General features: G+C 61.5%; 1 protein-coding gene across 5 annotated transcripts; it reads right to left on the bottom strand.

Moving 5' to 3' along the window:
- Nucleotides 1–1,272: 1,272 nt before the first annotated feature.
- Nucleotides 1,273–22,496, bottom strand: TSPOAP1 (TSPO associated protein 1). 5 transcript variants are annotated; one of them, XM_060133230.1, is made up of 28 exons: nt 22,151–22,496; nt 20,830–20,907; nt 20,662–20,745; nt 20,323–20,412; nt 20,030–20,152; nt 19,673–19,777; nt 18,186–18,236; nt 17,851–17,871; nt 16,878–17,079; nt 16,108–16,280; nt 14,790–14,905; nt 14,406–14,515; nt 10,761–11,594; nt 10,440–10,591; nt 9,736–10,113; nt 9,411–9,650; nt 8,891–9,070; nt 7,470–8,306; nt 6,721–6,820; nt 6,480–6,634; nt 5,704–5,872; nt 5,286–5,357; nt 4,846–4,878; nt 4,571–4,674; nt 4,413–4,484; nt 4,089–4,199; nt 3,382–3,443; nt 1,512–1,651 (listed from the first exon to the last, which is right to left on the bottom strand). In XM_060133230.1, the coding sequence occupies exons 1-27, from the start codon at nt 22,478–22,480 to the stop codon at nt 3,414–3,416; spliced, it is 4,950 nt and encodes a 1,649-aa protein (XP_059989213.1). In that variant the 5' UTR covers nt 22,481–22,496; the 3' UTR covers nt 1,512–1,651; nt 3,382–3,413. The 5 variants fall into 5 exon arrangements, with proteins under 5 accessions (XP_059989209.1, XP_059989210.1, XP_059989211.1 ...); XM_060133226.1 differs by lacking the exon at nt 3,382–3,443 and having other exon boundaries at nt 1,273–1,651; XM_060133227.1 differs by lacking the exons at nt 3,382–3,443; nt 20,323–20,412 and having other exon boundaries at nt 1,273–1,651.
- Between the last annotated feature and the right edge of the window lie 624 nt (nt 22,497–23,120).

Here is a 23,120-nt window from a genome sequence, read left to right on the forward strand (position 1 = left end):
TGAGCTCTCTGAGCGTGATCTCCCACCTGTTTTCGGTCCTTTCTGAAATCCTGCTGTTTCTAGTCTATTGGGTGTCCCCCTTCTTCAAATGGAACTATGTATGTTGTTTATTTGCATGTTTGGCTGGGTTTTTTTTTACCTCTATTATTCCTATGAATTTGGTCCAGGAGAATCAAGATTGCAGTATGTAATCAGTTCAGTCCACCACCTTGAAACAGGTGCCTTCTCTCTTCCTATCTCCCCACCCTCTTCCCAGGTCACCTTCTTCCTCCAGGACCCTGACCCAACTCCGAACACCTGGCCCTGCAACCAGGAACTCAGGAAGCTCCCAACCTTCCTAGGAAGAGAATTCCAGAGCTGCTTGGTCTTCTTGGTGTGCATTAGTTTTACCCCAGTCACCGTCCGATGTTAACTTCTGGGCTCTAAAGTGGAGTCCGAAGCCCACCATGACCCGCCCCTCAGGAGTCCTTCATCCCAGGTAGAGCCCAGCATGGGTTTTGTGAAAATAGACTTTATTATAATAAAATGTCTCTTTAAATAAATGCCCCCACCATTCCACACCCCTGGAGACCAAGGTGGTGGTCGGGGGGTGGGGGGGGCATTCAGTCCAACAATCAATCTCCCACCACAGCAAAGGAAACATGCAGAGACGCTCACCCAGCTGGAGGGGGAGGGGGAGGGAGGTGGCTAGGGTAAGGGGGGAGAGCCCCCCATCCCAATCTGAACAGGGAATGTATGAAAATAGCTGCATAAATCTGTCCTCTTCCCCAGGCCCCCCACTCCAACAGGGGCCAGAGGAAAACGATGCAAAAGAGAAGTTGAATCTGATGAGCAAAATAAGGCAAACCCAGCTCCTGCTTTCTGCCCGCTGGCCCGGGGCTCAGGCCAGGAGGGCGGCTGGCAGGAGGGCAGTGCTACGACCGGGGTCCTTCCCGGGCCTGTGCAGTGGAAGGGAGACGGAGGAAGCTGGGCTGAGGCACTGGGTATGTACATATATACACGGCTCCACCCCCCTGCCCGCCCGGGGGTGGGGGGCTGGGCAGAATCCAGTGCAAACTCTCCTTCAGGGAGGGAAGACTTGATGAGGTTGGCCAGCACCGTCGGAGGGAGCAGGGTCCCCGGGCCAGGCGTGTGGAGGCCAAGAAGGGACTCGCATGGCATGCTGGACACCAGGCGGGGGTGGGAGAAGCAGGAGTCACGAGTCCACATCCAGGCCTGGCTCTGTGACCCAGGTGCTCAGCCCCGGTGGCCGACTCGCTTCCGCACGCTGCGGCTCAGGCCACCCTCCTGTCGGAGGAAGATGCCCACCCAGAGGACGCATCCGCAAGGGCTCATCTAGCTCTGACCTTCACCGAGTAGAATTCCCATCCGAGTGCCAGGGCACTGGCTCGGGAGAACGAGAGTCCAGGGCCTTCCCCAAGCAGCCGGGACAGTGCGCCGGGGCCTCGGGCCTGCAGGACGGGCCGCAGCATCACTCCTTCTTCCCAGAGCCCAGTTTCCTGAGGAGCTGCTTCCCCTTGGAGAGGAGACCCCACACCTTCTTGCTCGGGCCCTGTGCTGCCCCCCATTCAATCCCGGAGAAGCGGCCAGGGCCGGGAGCACAGGGCCAGCCGGGCGGCGCTGGGGGCCCTTGGGTTGAGCTGGCCCAGGGCTAGAATGGGAGAGAAAAGGGGCAACGTCAGGGCCTGACGGCCAACCCACCCACCTCCATTCTGCCACAACCTCAGGGGCCTGCAGACCCCAGGTCACAGAACCACGGTTGTGAACCAAAACCCACCGCCTGGCTACTGCCCCCCACAGAGCACGGAGAGGCAAACGGGCGCGATGATGCTGAGGGAGCACTGAGCTGGGAGTCGGAAGGGACGGACGTGGAGTCTCATTTCTGCTCTGTTCACTTGGACCTGGGCAAGCCCCTCCCCTTCTCTGGGTTTCTCTGGAGGATGCTGGGCTCGAGAGTCCTTGGACCTGACCCTCAGCTTGGGTGCTCCAAATACCCCACGTCATCCCCTCCCAACCGAAGGTAGAGCGGGGACAGGGACGCTGGAGGGGGCCATACACTCCAGAAACGATGGTTCCCGCACCAGCGCACAGACGGAAGGAGCAGGCCCGCACAGGCCAGCAGACGCGGTGTCCGAGGGCCTTCAGGGAGTGGAGGAGTGCCCACCCCATGGGGAGGAGACGGAGCCTCTTGCTTGAATGGCCCCTGAGAGGGCTGCAGGGAGCCCGGGGCCAGAGGGGACTCACGGTCGGGCGGCATTCTGCGCCCACCACAGCTCTGGAGGCTGCTGCCCCTCCCTTAGCACGTCTCCCTTGCAGAATCTCCTCCTTGCTCCGTTTGCCACCGTGAGTGGCTCCCTCTGCCACAGGCCCACCCAGACTGTGCTGTTAGTGGCCTAAGAACAGCGGCTGGGCAAGCAAGAGAGCCACGTGCAAGCCTCCCCGCTACCCGCCAAATTCCCACATCCACTCTGCGACCTCCTGTGCCTGGTACAGCCCCATCCGCTCCTGTCAGCCTGTGTGCTCTCCATCCCCTGCCCCCCACTCCCTTCCTCAAACCCCCGCTTCCACCAGCACCTGGCAGTCTGCTGGCAGGTGCTGGGTGCCCAGCCTGGGACCCGCCCTCACCTAAGACCCTGGTGATGTGGCACGGCCGCCCACAAAGAGCTCTGCTAGCACCCAGAGGTCGAAGAGTGTCTTGCCAACTAGCCAGGGCTGATGGCTGGCCGGGGTGGGGCGGAGGGGAGTAGGCCCTTCCCACCCCCTCCCAGGGCTCCCAGGAGGGAGGGGTTGCTGGGGAAACAAATGGAGGGAGTCTCTGAGCCCCAGAGATGAATGGTCTGGGGTTACCTACGGACTCCAACTGTTTAAGCCTCCCCTTTTATGCCCCCCAGCGGAGAAAATGGAGAGTTGGACATAAAATCATGCATCTGATTCCCTAATAGGTCACGATACAGGGGAGACCGTGGTGGGGGAGACTGTTATTACTGGCGGCGTTAGTGTCATCCCTCTGTCACCAATAATAATCACAATATTATAATACCATAGTCTTATAGTATCATAATATACTGATGAGCCATATGAATGTCACGTACTATTCTATAAGCCACACGTGCTATAGAATATGAGGACTCAGCTAATATGGGACATTATATCCTAGGGTGACACGTATTCCCGTGGCAGCTGGCATTGCCCAGAGGAAGGCAAGGGGAGGGGCTGATCCTAGGCCCAAATCTGGCTCACGGCAAGAGCTCCGTCCCCTGTTCCCTGGAAGAAGGTGGAAAAGCCAGCTCAGCTCCGGTGTCTGAGACAAAGGAGTGCCGTCTGATTATGGTGACACGAGGAGTAGGGTGACATGGACATAGGGGGTCAGTCCCCACTTACATGTCGCTTTCTCTACATATATCTATCTCCATCTAGCACTGGACTCTTCTCCTCCTCGTTCTCTGAAGAACAGGGAACAAAGAGAGGAGATGGGTTACGGCCAGACCATACGCTCTCCACCCGGTCACCAGGTCGCCCAGGTCACCAGGCCTTAGCAGCAGGTGCTGCTCTGCATAGCCCCTGCCTTTGGAACGATTGCACGTGGAGACCCAGGGCTTTCTGGCTGGCGCCTGGCCTCCTCACCCTCTCCCTGCCCCATGAACCTGGAGCTTAATTGTACTCCACCCACCCAGGAAGCTGGGCCTTGCTGGGCATCTGGCTTTAAGAGGCACCTGGGAGACAGAGAGACGCAGCAGTGGGGTGGGGAGGGTCCCTGTACCAGGGGCTGTGACAGCTAGAGGTGTGGGAGGCTTGAAGGTCCTTTTCCATAGGGCCCCTCACCTGCACTGGCCGGGGGTGTGGACAGGTGGGGATCAAGGTCTCGGCCTCACCCCACTGCACAGAGGGCCACACACTGGGAGGGAGCCACCCCGGCTGGGCTCCCTCTGGCGGTAGCTCGCAGCCCCGCCCTGGGCGCAGTGCGCACCTGGACCACTGCCCGGCTGCACTCCTCGCACGACGCCATCCTGCCCACCCCTGCCCCCCTCCAACCACACCAGCAGCATAGAGACCCAACTGCTGAGCCAGGAACCCAGGTCCTCACTGACCTGCCCCTCGGCCTGGGGTGTCCCGGGCTCCCTGTCTGAGCCGCCTGCCTCAGGCCCAGGGCCCTCCAAGAAGTTGGATGGAACCAGGCCCCGCTGTCCATTCAGTTCCCCCTGGGGAGGAGATGCTGAGACTAAGACCAGGAGAGGCCTCACCCCCAACCCCTTGACCCTGAAGCCCCCGGGGGACGGGCTGGGGTCAATGTCACTATCATGGGAGGCTACCTGGTCCACTCCTCCGGGCTTCCATCAGGAACCCTTGCTCATCCCCCTCCCTGGCTCTGGGAGAGCCCTCTTGGGCACATCCCCCCACCCCCATGTTCTCACATAGTAGAAACCATCATCGTCCATGCCCCCAAACACAGTGATGACGTCCCCTGCCCGGAAGGGCAGCTCTGCCTGTGGAGAGACCAAGAGGCACGTGTCAAGCCCGGGGAGGCCCTGCCACCACCCAGCTTGGCCGGGCTCTATCTGAGGGTCCTCACCTCCACATCCATGTTGGGGGAACTCTCCCGAGGGTTGTAGTCAAATGCAGCCACCATGGAGCGGGGAGCTTTCAGGCCAGTAGAGGAGACCGGCTGGGAGGCGCCTGGAGGGGGAGGGGGAGAAGACTCAGGACTCTCTCTAGACCCTCCCCCACCCCCCTACCATCCTTGGCACTGGAGGCCTGCTGACCCCTATTCACCACCTGCCCGCTACTTGTAGCCCCTGGGGAGAGGTCGGAGGGGCTGCCCCACCCCCTCTGTCTCCCCAGTCTCCACTGCACAGGGCTGGGCAGGGCCTTCGGACTCAGCTGCGGAGAGAATATGACTGTGAGCCCCGCCCCTCGCATCCCTCTTCTTTGGGGGCGGGGGGGGGGTGGTGCAGCCTCACACAAGGGATGCAGGAGAAGGACGCCCGGAGAGCACATCGGCCCGGCCCTTCGGTTTTCGTAGCGAACTAAGGCCCAGAAAGGGTAAGGGACTCGCTCCAGCTGGCAGAGAGTTTATAGTCGGGTGCTTTCTGGAACAGAGGTTCCAGCAAACCACTCCCCATCTCCATTAGAATGAAGCTGCCCACTGGAGGGGTGGCTGGGGATGAAGGTCTGGCCCGATTCCCTGAACCTGCTCAAGACCTCCCACGTGTCTCCCCAGGGAGCCACGTAGTGTCCCCACCCTCCCGTCCTCACAGGCCCCCGAGGGAGAAGGGGGTCTCACCCACCTTTCTTGGAGCGGCGGGGCTTGGGGGGAGGCCCAGCTGTGCGAGCTGTGGAGTAGACAAAGGGACCGTTCCCTGGTCCAGAAAGGCAAGCAGACGTCAGAGAGAAGCCGAGGCGAGGGAGGGCGATGGGCAGCGACTTCAATCTTCTCTCGGGGCTGTACTAGGGCTCCTGCACTAGAGCGTCTACGGGCATTCCTCTCATCCCCCACCTCCCGGATCCAAAATACAGGGCCCGTCCCCTCGGCAGTGAACCCCCATTCCAGGCGGCAAGTCTCTGAGGGCCCCAGTGGCTCTGCCAGACCCTGGACCAAGCAGGCACCTCGGCCACTCCAGACGTACAAACTGCTCTGGGCGGGGGCAGTGCTGAAGTTGGCACCGTGGTGGCAGGAAGTGGGTGGGGGACAGGAGCAGGTCATACCTGAACCCTCAACGAGAACATCTGGGGACAAATAGCCCCGCTGGAGCAGCTGCTGTCTCCCTGCAGGACTGTCCGCAGTCACCTCGGACACCATGTTGCACGGGATGTAGCCCATCCGGCCCCCGCCTTCACCCCGATAGAAGCCATCGGCATCCTTGTCCCCAAACACCTGGACACGAAGAAGACCCGTTGTGTCAGGAGGCCAGTTCAGCTTGCTCCCTGCACCCGAGGCCCCGAGCTCACAGCGCCACACTTGGGACTGCAGAGGAGTGCGCTACCTTTTGTGGAACAGGAGATGGGGGAGATAGCCAAGAACCGGATCAGACGGATGACAGAAAATAGCCCTTTCCGTGTGGTCGTCACCCACTATCTGCCCATGCATCCCCCCAGTCCAGCCCAGACTAGATCCCCCTGACCTCAGAGCGACAGCCGAAAGCCTTCAATAAACACTTGGAGACACAATAAAAGTTACGATGCTAACAGCAGCAGTTATCACATTGTGTCATGCGCCAGGCAGTTTCAGGGCTCTATGGGTACTGAATCATTTCATCCTCAAACAACCCTGTGAGGTGGACACTTAACATTATCCCCATTTCACCAATGAGGCCCAGAGGAGTTAGCTAATCTCCTCAACGTTTCACAGCTAGATGTGGCAGAATCAGGACCCAACCCCACATCACCTGGCTCTAGAAGCTGTGTTCTCACCCACGCGTGGCTATCGTACCCCCAGCGCAGGAAAGGAGGGAGGAAGGAGGACCAGACGGTGAGTCAGTCACCTTTAGGATCTGGCCCTCCTGGAAGGGGAGCTCCTCTTCCCCGGCATCAGGGTTGGGAGACATCGACACAGGGTCATAGTCAAACAGAGCCACAAAGACCCTGACAGGTAGGTCCTGGTAAGCCAGTGCTTCTTCTGGAGGGCTCCTCGGAGGGGCTGTTGGGGAGAGCGGTCGCAATAAGCTCTGGCCAGGGGGGCAGGAAAGCCCCCTCAGCCTGGCCCCGCCCCCCACAGGTGCTCACCCAGCTCCGCGGAGCCTGGCCTGGGGGCCCGGCCCCCTCTCTGCTGGGGGCCCCTCCGCCCAGAGCCGTCCTGCCCTCTGGGCTCCCCAGTCTCTGTTGCCTGCAAAGAGAGGGCAACAGACGGCAGAAGTGACACACCGCCCCTCTGGCGGGCACCTCAGCAGGGGCGGGACCCCACAAGCGCTCCCCCAGCTCTGCCCCGTCAGCGAAAGCGGCACAGCAGAGCAGGGACACACGTTCCTCTCCTGGAGCCGTGGCCCAACCTCACTGGAGGCATCAGACACCCCCACGTGGGGAGGAAGGGCAGGAGGGGAGGCCCAGCTCCGGCCACCTTAGTAGATGAGTGCAGTTGAGGGACTAAGGTTAGATCTGAGAGTTGGCCGAGGAGCGTGGGAGAGGAGTGCCTCTTCTCGGTGTCAGGGTTGGGTGATGCCGGACATCACAGTCAGTGTCCTGAAGATGTAACTAGCTAAGCAGAGGAAAGGGCCCCCCGGCCCAAAGGCAGGGGGCCGGCGGGCGGCAATTGGCGACTTATGGCCACAGAACATTGTGCATCCCAGTTCCGACCGGCAGAAGCAGCAAAGCAGTGGAATGCGGGTGGGAAGAGGCAGGTGAGGGAGCCCGGAGGCCCAGCCCCACCTCTGCTGATGGAGACGGCAGCGTGGAATGGGAGCGGCCGGTGGGCAGCAGGCAGGGCCACCAGGCGGCAGCAGGCAGGGGGCTGCCCAGGGAGGGGGGAGGGCACGGACCCGGGAGGGTGACTCCTTGGCTCTGCCAGCGGCACTGCGGCCTCTCCGCTCTGGCTCCCCTTTCTCCCAGGCCGGGAGGCGTGGGTAGGGGTTGGGGCCTGAATTGGCCTTCGGAGGCCCCCTGGGCCTTCCCGTGGGTGCTGCACCCCACGCCTCCCCATCTCCGAGGTAGCAGGAGCTGGTGCCGCTGACGCCCCCGCCGCCCGTCTCTTGCTCATCCTCAGAATCATATTCGATGCTGATTTCCAAGCACTTGGGGGAGAGGCAGCTGGCCAGGCCCGATTCTGGGGCTGGGCCACGGGGACACCTCCTCGAAGGGGCCGGCCGCCCTCTCCCACCAGCCTCCGGTCCAGCCCTGGTGCCCTCGCCCACGGGGGGGCCGCCCCTCTCCCGGGCGGGGCCCGGTCGTCCAGAGGCCTGGGACCCGCCGTTGCTGAGAAGTCGGCTGCAGTGTTCACGGGGATCTGGGGACCGCCTGCGGCTGGGGGGCTTCTCAGGGGAGCCACTTCCTTTTCTCCAGCTGCTTCCACCAACGAGTCCAGGCAGGTCCTCCAGGCGGTCCCCAGCCCTGGAGGGCTCGGGAGACAAAGGACATAGGCCAGGTCCTCGGGGCCGACCACTGTCACAGCCCAGCCCCAGGAATGCAGGCTCAGGTGGGTCAGGGTCCCGGGAAGAAGAGCCTGCCCCCGGCCTCTTCTCGTCCTCTTCGTCCTCTTCTTCCTCCTCCTCAGGGATGCTAAAGAGCTTCTTGCTGCAGAACTGCTGGAGAGGCAGCTCCAGGATCTGCTCCAAGATCTCCTCGTCGCTGTCAGTCTCACAGAAGGGGTCGGGCTGGGGCTGGGGGGAGGGGGGGAGGGCGGCAGGGGAGAGAGGTCCGTGGGAAAAGGACAGAGTTGTGACCTTTGCCCTCAGATGAGGGCAGGGGTTTCAGGTAACCCACAGCCCTCTCTCAGCTTCCTCCAAGAGGAAAGACCAGAGAGAGAGGCCGGCCCCAAATCACAGAGCATGTCCGGGGCAGAGCCAGAGGAGGAATTAAGGAGCACACCCAAGAACGGGCTGCCCAGATGCTGGGATCCCGAGGGGAGAAGCGTCAGGGAACAGGCCATGCCTGTCACAGCAGGGAGGCCTCCCGTCCCCTCCTTGGAAGCTCCCAGCACGAGCTCTCAGATGGCCAGGGCGCTTGCGTCTGGTGGGTTTAGTGGGGAGAAGTTACAGAAAAGAGTGCCTCGTTCTCCCCTTTCTTTCCAGGAGGGCAGAAGCCAAGCCTGAGCCGCTTCCTATCTGCTGCTCAGGACAGGGCCCAGGCCACACACCTAGAATGTTGCTGGCACTCGGTGGCATTGGAGCCGCTGCTGACACGTGGGGCAGAGGCCCCCAGAACCCGAGGTCTAGGGCCCACCAGTCCCTCCTCACCCCGTTACCTGGGCCCCATTGTCCCTGAGGCTGTTGCCAGCACCCTGCGTCGGGGAGGAGCAAGTCCTGACACCCAGCTCCTCTGCCTCGGCCTCCTCCTCCTCTTGGATGTCTGACAGATCTGAGTTGCGGCCATGGTCCACAAGGGCGCTCCCCAGACGGACCCCAAGCTCGGCCGTGTCCTCTCTCTGCAAGAGGCCAGCCAAAGGAGGAGAACAGGGAGGTGAGGGAGGGCGCTTTGGCAGGGTCAGCCCCAGCCAGAATGAAAGGGGTCCCTTGGTAGAGGGAGACAGGGGCATGCCCCAAACGGGGGGTACGCAGAGCAGGGGGTGGGGAAGAAGAAGGATGGCAGCCAAAATGGAAAGAAATCTGGAAGACAAAGTGACAAAGAGCTGGCCAGACATACAGCACAGACCAGAGCCAGAGCAGTGCAGAGAACAAGCAGAGAGGACAGCCGGCTCTGGGCTGGCAGAGGGCAGGGAGGGGGCCTCGATTCCTTGAGGTGGCCCAGTGTCCCCAACCCCATACCTCAGCCCTGGGCCTCAGCCCAGGCCCTGTGTCTCCTGCGCGGCAGGCCTCAGCACAGGGCAGCCTCTGGGCCAGCGCTCCCTGGGTGGAGCCAGGGGCCGGGCGGGCCTCTCCCACAGTCCACGCAGCCTTCTCCTCGGCCACGGAGGAAGCTGCAGGGCCAGGAACTCGCTCTCCCGAGGTTGGCTCACTGGCCTTCCTGTCTCCTGGGGCCCCCAGCTCGGCTGCCCCAGCCTCCTCCTGGAATGGCAGGCACTGAGGAAGGGCCCAAGCGCCAGACCCTTCTCCCAGGCTCTACCTGCTCCCCTTCTCCCCAGCAGCGTACCTGAGAGCCAGGCACCGGGGGCTCCTCTGAGGATCCTTTTGGTGTCTCTCCGGGACAGCTTGCTGGGGAGCCCCCGGGGGCCTCTCGAGCTCCATGGGGGTTGGGGCACCGGAGGGGAGAGCTGGGGTCTCCAGGCCCCGGGGAGGCTGGAGCAAGGGGCGGTCTGGCCTCCGAGCCCAGTCGTGGGGAGGGGCAGGAGACCCTGGCTGGTGAGGAGGCCTCAGCCAGGGCGGGGGCGACGGGAGCCGGGATGGAGTCGGCCGACTCGCCGTGGGGCGACATGGTGCGCACGGCCACCGCGCGGCACGCCTGCAGCAGCTGCAATTGCGACAACTCCACCAGCACGCTGCCTGCCGTGGGGGAGGCCACCTCCATGATCTGCAGGGCGGAAGGAGCACAGGAAAGGGAGGCTGAGGTGGCCAGGTGTGAGGACTCCGCGACCACCACCGCGACTAGCATCATGCCAGGCACGGCGCCTTTGGTGTGCCACGTCTCATCTAAGCCTCCCGGCCACGTGGTTTCAGTGGTGGAATCCCAGTCACCTGCTACCAGAGCCCACACTCTTAACCAATCTGCTACTCAGTGCCCAAATGCCAGGGCCAGGCAGCCCCTGTGCCAGGCTGGGGAGACTAGGCCTCTGAGCATGGCGAGGAGAGACCCACATCTCGATCCCAGGGTACAGGTGGGCAGTCCCCAGGCCATACCTTCTGCCCATCGGCATAAATGGCATAGCCTGTGACGCGGACGCCGTTGGAGGTACCGGCAGCATCGATTGTTACCGGGAGCCAGCTGATGAGCAAGATTCCAGGGGAGGGGCCTGGCTCAACCTGCACATCCAGGGGGGCATCAGGTGGGCCTAGGGGGAGGGGGGCACAAGACCCAGTAATGCGGCACACTCACTGCCAGACGTAACAGCCCGCTTTGCCATTTCTCTAAAAACGCAAGTAGCAACAGTCTCCCCTTCGGACCCATCCGTGGCCTGACCTCCCAGGTGTTAAAGACACCAGGTGCCCAAGCCCACCTACCTGCTGGGAGTGTGGTGAACTGCAGGGTGGCAGCCCGTTGCTCTGGCCCCTCCAAGCCTGGTTCCCAGGACCCTCGAGGTGGGAGCTGAGCCTCCACTCGGGCCTGATAGAGTGTACCAGGCCGCAGGTGGCAGAAGGTGGCCCAGTAGGTGGTAGGGCAGGCAGAGGGGCACTCTTCCCCATTGAGGTAGATGGCATGGGCCAAGTTGCTATTGCCGGGCGCCCAGGTGATCTCAGCGGACGTGGCTGTCAGTCGATGGACCCGCAGCTGGCTAGGTGCCACCCCGGCCCCGGCCCCTAGCACCAAGCAACAGCGCAGAGGGTCAGAGCCGCCCCAGCTGGTCAGGGCCTGAACAGAGACACGGAGGGGCCCAGTCTGCAGGTCCAGATTCTCAAGCACAGCCGTGGGGGGCGCCCCGGGCCCCAGGGCCTGCCGCAGCTCCCCATTCACACAGATGTGGTAGCCACGCAGCTCCACGCGTCCAGGAGGCGGCTCCCAGGCCAGCACCACGCTGTGGGCCAGCTGCTTGAGGACAGCCAGACAGCGGGGGTGAGGCGCGGCAGGGGGCTCGCCCAGGCCCTCGGGCGAGGGGCTCAGCCTGAGCTCGTCCCCTGCAGCCTCTTCCTCTGTTCTGGGCTGGCTGCGTCCCCCGCTGCTGCTCTGGCCTCCGCTACTGCTGCCGCCCGCGCCGCCACTCAGGAAACTGAGTTCAGGGCCTGAACTGTGGGACAGATCGGCCAGCTCTGAAGGCAGGGAGGTCAGGAGGTCGTCGTCGGACACACGCTCTACAAAATTGGAAGGGACCAGGCCCCTTCGGCCGTCCATGAGCTCCCCTGGTGGCGGGAGGGCAGGGGAGGGGAAGACAGAGAGGAGGTAGAGAAAAAGCAGTCCAATAAATGCATTTTAGCCATGGTTAGTGGCTGGTCTTAAGCATCTGATTCAGAGCAACATTTACCTGTCACCGCTTTTTAAAAGACAGGAGCAGTCAAGATCTGGGTTAGGGAGTGACTGGTAATTCTCAGTGGTGTGATAACAGTATTGTAGTTATATAGGACAGACATCTTACATTTTAACGTGCGTATGAATCACGTTAAAATACAGATTCTAACTCAGCTGGGTCTGGGTGGGGCTGAGATTCTGCATTTCTAACGAGCTCCCAGGTGACGCTGCAAGGATGCAGAAGGATGTCCTTAGAAGGAGATGCGTGTTGAAATGTGTCTGGGTAAAGTGCCATCTGTCTACAGCTTGCTTTCCAATCATCTTTTTAACCTACCTACAGAAAAGGTAATTATGGCAAAATGTTACCAAGTTGAATCTAGGTGGTGGGTACACAGGTATTCACTGTACTATTTAATTTTTCCATATGTTTGAAAACTGTCGTTTTACACAGGCCTGAGGAGTGAGGGGGGGGGTGCCCCTCAACTTCCCTGTGTGGGAAACAGACATCCTCGAAGGGAGAGGGACGCCCATCTGGTCAGAGTAAGGGAAGGAACCTTAAGACATACCTGCCAGAGAAAAGAATCCCCTGTGGGTTCTAGAAGGGGTTGAGACCCACAGCAGACCTGGGTGCAGGAGCATGACTGGCAGTCAGTTCAGACAGCGATGGACGGTAAGCTCTGTTACCCTATGCCAGCTGCCCTGAACACTTGGCAACAGAGTATTATGAAGCATTTGGTTTTTGTTTGTGGGACATCAGAAAAACAAGAAATTGGACACCCAGTCTGTCATGTCACAGCTAATTTGGGAAAAGGAGAAAGATTCCTGGGGAACAGATGAGCTGGTGGCTGGTGTGCCTTACTGGGAGAAAGGAGGAGCGAGGGCCAGGGTTTGGGGGGTGTAGGCAGGCCTGAGCTGCAGGAAGGCGCGTAAGTTCCCCAACACCCTCTCTCTCTACTTATGCTAGGAGGGAAAAACAAAAAGTAAGAAACTTGAAGAAGAAACAAAAGGGACTTTCAATAAATTAGATAACGTGAGCACTGTACTGGGTTGAAAGGTGGTCTCCCCAAAATATGTCCACATCCTAAACCCTGGATCCTATGAATATGACCATATTTGGGAAAAGTGTCTTTGCAAATGCAATTAAGTTAAGGAGCTTGAGATGAGATCATCCCGGACTATCTGGGTGGGTCCTAAATCCAATAACAAGTGTCCTTATAAGAGGCTCATAGGGAGAGACACTGAGAGAAGAGGAGGAAATGTGACCACAGATGCAGAGACTGGAGCGATGTGGCCACAAGCAAGGAGCACCTGGACCCACCAGAAACTGAAAGAGACAAGGAACAGACTCTCCCCTAGAGCCTCCAGGGGGGAGTGTGGCCCTGCCAGCAACTTGATTTCACACTTCTGGCCTCCAGAACTGTGAGAGAACACATTTCTGTTGTTTTAAGCCACCCAGTTGGTGGAAATTTGTTACAGAAGCCCTAGAAAATTAATATAAGCACTAACACTATGGGGCGTGAGGTTAACGGTAGGAACCAACTAAGCAGATCCATAGCCCTGAAAGGCTGGTGCTGGAGCCTGGGCCAGAGTCAGTCTTGTGCTCCTGAAGCTTGAGTCACTGAGAGCAGCCCAGGTGGGACCAGACACAGATGAAGCAGTCACTTAGCCGAAGTATGAGGAGGAATAGGGCATCCTACACCCAGTTGTCTACAGGCCTTTCAATCTATCCCAAACTGCATAGTTCAAATTCTAGTAATTAGTTAATATTTATGTTTTAGCTGCCCCCCTCCAAACAACGGTGTTGGTGTTTTTATTTTTTTTTTAATTAAAAAAAAGCGTTTTCCCGGGAGCTATTTAATCCTGCTCTCCATTATCCATCCTTAAAGAGAATTTAGCTGTGTACCATCATTCCCAGCACCTACTCAAACAGCAGGCGTGGGGCCCAAGGAGGAGAGGCTGGCAGGCTCTGAAAGCTTCGCGTGTTACAGGCCCAGACCTAACTGCTTTCCTAAATCCCCACACACGGCTGCAGCTCTCACCCTGCCCTGTGCAGCCCGCATCCCAGTCTCCGTACAGTGCCATCCTCCCTACTGCGGAAGGATGCAGCCTGGTGCCTGGCCAGGGCCACCGTGCAGAGTCTCCCAGGCCGTTTCTTCTGCAGGCCCCGCCCTGTTGCCCAGTCTCAGTAATGGGGCATCCGCCGCGGTTGCCCCATCCCACGGGCACTGTAGAACTGCTCTGAAGCTCACGCCCTGCCTGGGCCCTGACAACTGCTAACCGCTTGTTAGCACCCTTTCCTGGGCTCTGGACCCTGATTCTTCCTCCCCACGCTGATTGGGGCACAGCATCAGATCTATGCCCCATGCCTGACCTCGAGGTCACTAGTGCTAAGCACTGCCATGCCCTGTCTGCCAGCACAAGAATGAACTTAGCCGAAATTCCCTGTGGCATTCTGTCCGCCACCTGGACCGTCGTAGGCCCTGTCTTGCTCTGGGCAGGTCTGGAGTCAGACCAGCTGCTCCCACGACCCTTCCTTTCCCTTTCCCTTTCCTTTCCCTTTCCCCGCGAGCTGCCGGGTCTCTGGAGGCCTTTCAGCTGAGCCTGAGAAGTTACAGTGGACTGAGAGGATACAGATGGGTGGAGGTCTTCGGGAAGAGGAGCTTAAAAGCAGGCGAATGGACAGAATGACCCCACTACCTTCCTACCTTCAAAGAAGCCATCCTCGTCCATGTTGCCATAGATGTAGATGTACTCGCCAGCGGTAAGCGGAAGCTCTGCCTCTGGGTTCTCATTGGGGCCCTCGAAGGGGTTGTAGCTGTTGGAGCAGGTGCAGAGGAGGAGGCGGAGGACAGCGACTGACGTTCTGTCTCCGTGTCCTGTGTCCTCTCCCCCAGTGCACTCGGCCTCTACGGAGACTTGGTTGTCCCCCTTTAACCACGTGGAGCACCCACTGTGCCCAACGAGGCTAAGAGGACATGTCCCGCTGGGGTCCCTGCCCCACTCCCGCTGTCTCCAGAGGCCTCGCTCTTCACCGCCCCCCCCTTACAGCCCAAGTGCTGGGGAAATGGGGAGCAGGGGTGAGGGCCCACCTGTAGCGAGCGAGGAAGACCTGGATCCTGGCTCCTCCCCGGCTGCCCTCCGGGGCTGCTGGCGGCAGGGAGACGCTGTCTGCCTCCAGCTCCTCCACCTCGCTGGCTGTGTCCACCTGCAGACACGCAGAAAGGGCCAGTCCCCTCCAGGAGCCAGGGGCCAAAGGCACAGCAGGCAGAGGAGGACCCACCGTTTTGAGAAGAGAAACTGAGCAGATGCTGGGCAAGGCCAGCAGCGATGGGCCCCGATGTTTTCTAACTCAGCACCTGAGCCGGCAGGGCCTGGCGGAGCCCAGATGCCCTGGCTCAAGGGACGAGGGCGGGGGAGGTAAACCGGATCCCTCCCTGAGCCCTGGCCTCTTTTCTGCACCAGCCCAGTAAATAAGATCACTTTCCCCATCGGAGAGGGGGCCAGCCACACCGGTGGGGGAGGGGCTGGGGAGGGTGTCCCACGACAGTCTGTCTCCTTAAGGTAAAAACGCCGCCAAGCACTCCGATGGTGAAGAGCTGGAGGCCAGGAGGCAGAAGGGGCTGAGAAGGCCCCGTGACGAGGGTACTGGGAGCGGAAACCGGGGCACCCAAAGCCAGCACCACCGCTCCATCCCACAAGGGGGCAGTAGAGGCCGCGGCCGGGTTCTAGCCCCTGAAACCACCCGGGGCTGCAGGGCTGCTCCTGACCGCCCTCCCGGCCCACACACCTTCCGGGGTTTGGAAGGTAGAGAGAGGGATGAGGTGATCAGAGGGGTTGTGAGTGACACCAAAGAATGCGGCAGTGGCACAGCTGCCACACGTTAAGCGTCTACGGTGTGCCCGGCACTGAGGGAGGCACCACCCTTGTGTTTTTTCACATAATCCTCACAGCAGCCTCACGAGGCAGGGTTATTAGTTCCAAATCCAGACAAGGAAACCGAAGCCCAGAAAGAGGCAGCGACTTGCCTAAGACAAAGCTGGGACCTGAATCCCGGAACCTGCGCTCCTGCACGAAGGACCGCCTGCTTCTGCCGCAGACACGCAGGACCAGCCTCACTGGGTGGATCCTGGTGCCGACGTGTCTGCCTCCATCCAGCCCAGGACTCTAGGGCCTCTCTGGGCCCCAGAAGGGTGGGGCTGGGCAGCCCCAAGGGAGGGCTTGCAGGTGGGTGGGATGGGCCCCACCTGAGCTCCCCGCCCGCCAGGAGGAATCCACGGACCCCTCCCTCCCGGGTCCCAGCTCCACTTGGGACCCCACACGGGCCAGCGGCCACCCAACTCCTGGGTCACCCCCCCACCCCCTTTCCCCACGGCAGAGCCAGACCCCAGGCCCCGCCCCAGCACTGACCTCGGGCGTAGGGCATGACTTGGGGCTGTTGTGGATGGACTCGGAGCGAGAGGAGTTGGACAGAGACTCTGCCTTCTTGGCCGTCCTTCGGGGGCCCCCAGCAAGGGTGGCAGGGGCAGGCTCGGAAGACTTTGGGGTGCAGCGCCCTGGGGAGCCTGGCGGGAGGTCAAGGTCTAAAGAAAAGATGACATGTAGCCTTGGGGTCTGTGGCCTAAGGAGTGACCAGGGACCAAGGGTCCTCTTGGATCTAGGGCTCAGGCCCTCCACGGCCAAGTTTCCTTACAAGAAGGGAAATCCTGGGGGGGGGGGGACTTGCTAAGTGGAGGTGGAGGTGATTTACGTGTATTATCTCATAGGCTCCTCAGAGCAGCTTGGTGAGATGCACTGGGTGCTCCTGTCTTACAGCTCAGAACACACGGCCCACAGAGCGTCAGCAGCGTCGTGGACCGTTAAGTGAGTGGAGCTGGGACCACGAGATCCGACTGAAGCCCAGCTGGCTCCTCACCAGCCCATACCGCCTCCTACTGCCTGCTATTGCCCACCTCCCAGGCATGGCCACAGAGATCTTGTTGAAGCAGGAGGAGCAGCAGGCCAAGAGGCTCCCCGCGGGCTTGTTTTTTCCCATTGGAGCCTGGTTCAAGCCAGACCTGGCTCTAACTTGCTGTGTGATGTTGGGTGAGTTGCTAGCCTTCTCTGACGCTGAGTTCTGCTCTATACAAAAAACCCCAGACCTGGGGATTCCAGGCTAATGTCACGGGGGTCTACCTTACCTTTGGAGCCAGACCCCCGGCAGGGCTGGGGGGTGGAGCAGCAGGGGGGTGGCGGGCGGTCCCCAAGGGTACTGTAGCCCAGGGCGGAGGTGAGCAGATCCAAGGGGCCCGGGTGCAGGCGGAAGGCCTGGAGCTCCTGCGCCAGGAGGCTGAAGCGCTCAGTCTGGCTGCGGCACTGCTCCTCCAGCTCTCGAACCCGGACCTGGGCCAAGACCCACCGAAGCTGGCAGACCCCAGCTGTGCCGTCTCCACACAGCCCCGCACTAGGCTTCACACCACATCTGCCCAGCCCCTAGGCCTGGGCACCAGCCCTCAGCCCGGCTGCCCCACTGCCCCGAATAGTGCGCGGCTGAGGGTAAGACCGGGAGCTGTGGGCCAGCCTCACTCCCAGCCCCGCCTCTTGCAGCGAGGCCTCGTGCCCCAGGCGGCGGCACTTCCCGCTTGCGGCCGCTTTCTAGGCCAAAAGGGGTCGCCCTACCCCCATCACCACCACAGTATCACTTCAGCAGCTTTCTCAGCTCCGTGGCTTGTCACCCTGCCACAGTCAGTGACCCAAATCCCTGCCCTCAGAGGAGTCCCCGGAGAGATCCCACACGGGAGCCAGGGGCATCTTTGTGACAGGAATGAGCCAATTCCCAGGAATTTTTCTCAGGGACCAGGAGAGTCCCCGTCGAGGAGATCATGGGTTACACTGGCAAGGAACTTCCTCAAGGTCTCAGCGGCTAGGTTTTAGAGGAGGGCAGGGCCTGTGTCTGCCAAGCACAGTGGCAGATCTGGGACGAGGGGGTGGCCCACATGTCCTGTGAGAATCCCAGCCCACCTACGGAGTCTCAGGTCTGCTACCAGTCGCACCCCCGTCGTTGGACATGAGGGTTGGAACCACTTAGACCTAAGAGAGGAAACGCAGTTCGGCCAGCCTGGAGAGGTGTTGGGGAGGCCCCCCGCAGGGAGGTGGGGTATCAGGAGGACGTACCTGCATGGAATCCAGGGTAGACTGTGGCAGGAGAGGAAAGCACAGAGGAGAGGTTAGAACCCTTACCCTGTAGGTCATTGCCCAGAGAGGGAGGGAAGGAAAGAGGGACCCGAGCGGACCCCGCCCAGTCAGCTCCCTAGACTGACCAAGCAATTGCTGAATGGAAGGATATTGCAGGGCCAAAGGCGGAGGGGATCCCCCCAGGCCCCAGAGCACTTAGCGGCCCTTCCTGGGAGCCCACTCCCCACACACTCACGCCACCCATTCCAGCGCTCTCTGAACCTCTCCAGCCTCCCCAAAGCGGGCAGAGCTAATGGCCACCCCCAGGGACCCACCTCCAGCAGCTGCACGGCCCCTTCGTGTTCCCTCTGGGCTTCTGCCTGGGCCTACAGGTGGGAGGAGGCAAAACAATAGAGGAGAAGGATAAGGAATGGGGGTGGGATAGAGTGTGATGGAAGGGAGGAGGGTAGGGAGGGTGAAGGGAGAGAAGAAAGGGGAGGAGGCCAGAGGATGGGGGAGGGAGAGGGAAGCAGGCTGGGAAGGGGCTGAGGGTTCCTCCCTCTGACTCCCACCCGGAATGGAGTCAGAAGGCAACAGGGTCGAGAGGGGCCTCAGACTGCTTCTCTCTTCCCAGGACCTCCTGCCTCAGGGTTTCCCTCCTGTCTCTCTTGAAGCTCTTCCTCAGCCTCTCCTGCCGGCTCATCTTCTACCCCTCCCGAGTGTTAGGGGCGCCGCAGGGCACAGTGCTGGGCCTGCTTTTACTCTCTCCCAAAGGGTCCCCTCTAGGCACCTGACTAGACACACTGAACACTCCAAAACCTGTCTCCAAGACCCGCGTCCCCCGGACTCAGGACTCATAAACCCGGCTGTCTACGGACATCTCCACTTGAGTGTTTAACACACAACCCAAAGTTGGCCGAAACAGAGCTCAGGATTCCCTGCCTCTCAAATCTGAGGCCCTTTGTCCCTCACTCCTGGAGAGTGAAAAGCCTTACCCTCCATTTCGCCAGCAAATGGGTGAAAGAACGAGCACTCAACTGGAATCCCATGGTGAGTCCTGTCAGTTCTATGCCCAAATAATATTTCAAATCTCTCCACTTCTTTCCATCTGTGTTGCCTACACCCTAATCCACACAGCCATCACCTCCCGCCTGGACCCCTGCAGCCACCCGACACCTGACTGCCCTGCTTCTGTGCCCACTCCCCCGTCCATCCTCCACAGTGCTGCCAGCGCGATCTTCTAGAATGATGAATCAGATCATGCCACTCCCCTGCTCAGGACCTTTCAGCAGCTTCTAACTATTCAGAGAGCAGAATATCCAAACCCTTCCCGTGACCTCTGAGGCCTGATGTGATCTGGCTCTTGCCCGCTCCGGCTGTTCTGTCCATCCTACTACGTTCTAGCCGCACTGGTCTGCACCCCCGAGCTCCTTCCTGCCGCGGGGCTTTGGCACTTCTAGTCCCCTTCCCTGGAGTGCTCATCAGCTGGCCCCTTCCGGCCCCTGACGTATTAGAGGCCTTCCCTGCAGAGCTCTCTAAGGAGGCCGCTCCCCCCATCCCAGCCACTCTGTGTCACATCACCCTGGTCACTTCCCCCACCGCGCTTGTCCATGACCGGGGTCATCTCACTCCTGGATCTGTTTACTCGCTGATCGGTCAGGGACCTGACCTTTGCCCCCTCCCGGTCTCTCCAGCGCCCGGCACAGTGCCTGGCACACAATGGGTTCTCAGTAAATACCCACTGGATGAGTGACGGTAAAGCTGGGGGTCCGGCAACCTACCACCCTTCCCCCACTCCGACCCCCCCCAACCCTGCGCCCACCTGCTGCAGCCTCCGGACCTCCTCCTGCTTCTCCTGCAGGCGAAGCCGCGCCTGCTCATGCTCCACCTCCAGCTGCTGCCTCCGCTGGGCCACCTCCCGCATGTGCTGAAACACAAGAGCCCGCGTCAGGGCCCAAGCCCTGCTCTGCTGTTCCTACAGAAGATGCAAGACGAGGGTGCCTCAGACACCGTGTGTTCCAGACACTCTCTGTCGAAAAGGAAACTGAGGCTAGAGAAGGGAAGGGCCAGCGGCACCAGGACTCGGTCTACTCCCCAGTGCCCCACAGAGTGCCACGGTCCCGCTTTCTCCCTGTGCCAGGGACCGATGCCCCCCCCACCCCGGGCACAGGCCCCTCACCTTCAGCACCTGCTCCAGGCTCTCCAGCTTGCTCTGCAGGCCCCGGCTCTTGAGAAGGGCCGAGTCCCTCTCCTGCGTCACTCCCAGGAGCTGGCCCCTCAGCTCCACGTTCTCCCATTCCACCTGGAGAGCGGGCAGCGCCAGGGAGTGCAGGGTGTGAGCCTCAACCCCCAGCATCCTCACCAGGGGTAAGAGTATGCTTCCTACTCTAGCCCAGTCCGGGGCGGTGGGTGGAGGAGACAGCCCTTTGCCTGGAGGCCAGGGGCCTAGCAGGACCTGGGCAGAGCTGCTACCTGCTCCTTCTCCGTGGCTCTCCCACTGAGCCGAGAGTTCTCCTCCACGAGGCGGGCATTCTCACTCTGGGCTTCCCTCAGCTGCAGTTCCTGCGAGACCAGAGGACCTCTGGGGAGGGTCCCAGCGCCCACCTTCCTCCTCTCCCCACACAGAGGACACTGCTCTCCCCCACCTGGAACCTGCATCAGCCAGGAAAGGGGAGCCCCGCAGACGGGGGGGAAAAGCACATTCTCTGGGCAGGAGGGAAGGAAGCAGAGCTGAGGGGAGCCCACCACCTGGCTGGCCAGAGGGATGGGCGGAGCTGGCCCCCGGGGAGGCCCTCCCGGCTGGGCGCTCACCAGCTCCTCACATCGCCTCTGCTTTTTCCGGGCTTCCTGCTCCAGGCTCTCGCATTTCTTCCGCTTCTTGCTGAGCTCTGATTCCTGTGAGGTCAGAATGGAGCTCCTCATGTGGGAAGGCAGGTCCACCCAGAATGGGTCTCCTCCAGCCCTCGACCTGGGACTTACCAGCTGCTGCACCCTCTGCTGTTTCTCTGGCTCCCCTAGGACCACGGGTGGGTTTTCCACATCCTCCTGGGGCGTGGCCTGGAAATGGCCAGGGGCAGAGGGCTGGCACCTGAGAAGAGGGTCTCGGGGCAGCCTACCCCCAGCCCCGCCTGTCTGAGGGAGGTTCCCGCCCCATCTCACGGTCAGCAAAGAGATCCCTGCCCGGGATGTAGGGGTGCTGTCTGGCCCCCCACCACATCCCCTCATCTCCAGCTGATGTGGAAGAGCAGAGGCTGCACCCCTGTGTCCTCCAGACACAGTGCTTTGAGATCCTGAGCCCCATGCGTGCCCTGGGAGATGGGTCCCTTATCCAGGCCAAAGCTTTCCCTTTTTAGCTTCCGGCCCTTCTCTGCACTCAATAACTGTCCCGGGTGTCCTTCAGCGACTGGCAGAGAACTAGGAGGCTGCCTGGGCCCCCAGGGATGTGGTGTCCCCAGAGCTAAGGGTTATGGATCCACAGAATCTGGGCTTGGCCCAGAGCCTGCAGACCTGGCCAGACCCTCCTCGCGGCTTCCACCAAGCCCACCCTATTGCACGTCCCAGTTATCCGTGCAAACTCCGGAGGACAGGTCTTGACGGGCGATGCATCTCCCTCTCTGGGCCAGGCAGAGGGGCAAAATCTGAGCAAGAAGCATCCCACGCCCTGAGGCCTTGGTCGTCAGGAGGTCCCTTCTCCCTCCCCTCTTCCCGGAAGGAGGCGGACCTAAGTGCAGCCCAGTACAGAGGATGGAGAGGAGCCAGACCTCTAAGTCCTGGGGGTCCGGAGCGGGGCCCCTAGCCCTCGGACCAGGGGCCACCTCAGCCCGGCGCCCAGTGAGGGTCGCCCGTACCTGGAGCTGGGGACGGACACACTGCCGCCCCCGAGTAGCCGGGCCGGGCCTGACGGACCAGGCGGGCGCTGAAGGGGGCGTCCCCGCGCTGCGGCGGCTGCGGCGGGAGGCGGCGGCGCGGGCTGGGCCCCGGGTGGCTGCCAGGGCAACCGGGGATTTGCAGCCGGGCCGTACCACTGGCGGCACGGCAGGGGCGGCGGGGCGGGCCGCGGGCCTCAGGCCTGCGGAGGGCGGACCCCGAGCCCCCGGGGGCGGGCACGGCGCAGGTACGAGCCCCGGGAGGCCGGGCAGAGGACCCTGCTCCCAGCTGGGGACAGTCCCCCAAGCCCTTGCAGTGCGCACGCCACCACCGCGTCGTCGGGGCCCTGAGCGCGGTGCAGGGGGAGATCCCCCGAGCCGTTCCCACCCCCATCTCCGCACACCCACACACCTGCCCATGCGCCGACGCTCACCTCTCCCGGGGCCCCGGGGGCGGGCGCCCCTGCTCTGGCCGGGGCGGCCAGGCCTGGGGGCCGAGGCGGCGGGGGCGGCTCCCTCTGGTTGCGCAAGGCGATCTGCCTCTGCAGCCGCAGCACCTCCCGCTGGGACTCCCGCAGCAGCCGGTCGAAGTCCCGCACGTGGAGCCACTGGGGGCCCTCCTGGAGTCGCGGGACAAGGAAGGGAGTCGGGCCTAACCCCTGCCCGCCCCACGCCATGCCCAGCAGAGCCCGCCCTCCGCCTGACTGGAGGGGCTCCGGGGCGGGGGAAGGTACACATCCTCCCATGCATACATGCCTGGTCATAGATGCATGCTTAGAGAGCCACATGCTTCCGCTAGCCCGTGTGCAAATATTCCCAGGAACTCGTTTGCTGGGCACTCCCGGCGTACCCGGCACTGTGCTAAATGCCTTGAGAACATCTCTTCACACCCGTGTGAGGTATGTGTGGACTCATACAGTCAGACCCACTGGCATGCAGCCTGAAGCCCGGAGCACAGAAATTCCCAGGTCTGGGACTCATGGCTCCACCCCCTTCGGTTCAGGCTCCTTCTCTCCCCGCTGCCACCTGGGCCGTTGCCAGGGGAACCTACTCCCCAGCAGCCTCCACCTTCTCGCTTTAATGCATCTCATTAACATCTCAGTCCACATCCCACACTGCCGAGCAGGCGGCCCTGTGTAGGGCTGAGCTGGAAGGGGTGACCAGGGCCTCCTCGCACCTTGCCAGCCAGGGTGAGCCTGGCCTGCAGCTCCCTGCACTCCCGCTGCAAGGCAGCAATCTGCTTGTCCTTGGCCAGCAGGGCACTGGCTGTCTCACTGAGGTCCCGGGCTCGCTGGCGGGCCAGGGCCTTCCGGCACAACTCCAAGCTGGCCCCTGGACTGGGCATGGGAGCGCTCACCTGGCCAGAGGAGGGGCAAGGCCAACGGTCATCTGCGGGCTGGGGCA

This window comes from Lagenorhynchus albirostris, chromosome 20 (assembly GCF_949774975.1).
Source record: "Lagenorhynchus albirostris chromosome 20, mLagAlb1.1, whole genome shotgun sequence".
Taxonomy (NCBI): Eukaryota; Metazoa; Chordata; class Mammalia; order Artiodactyla; family Delphinidae; genus Lagenorhynchus; species Lagenorhynchus albirostris.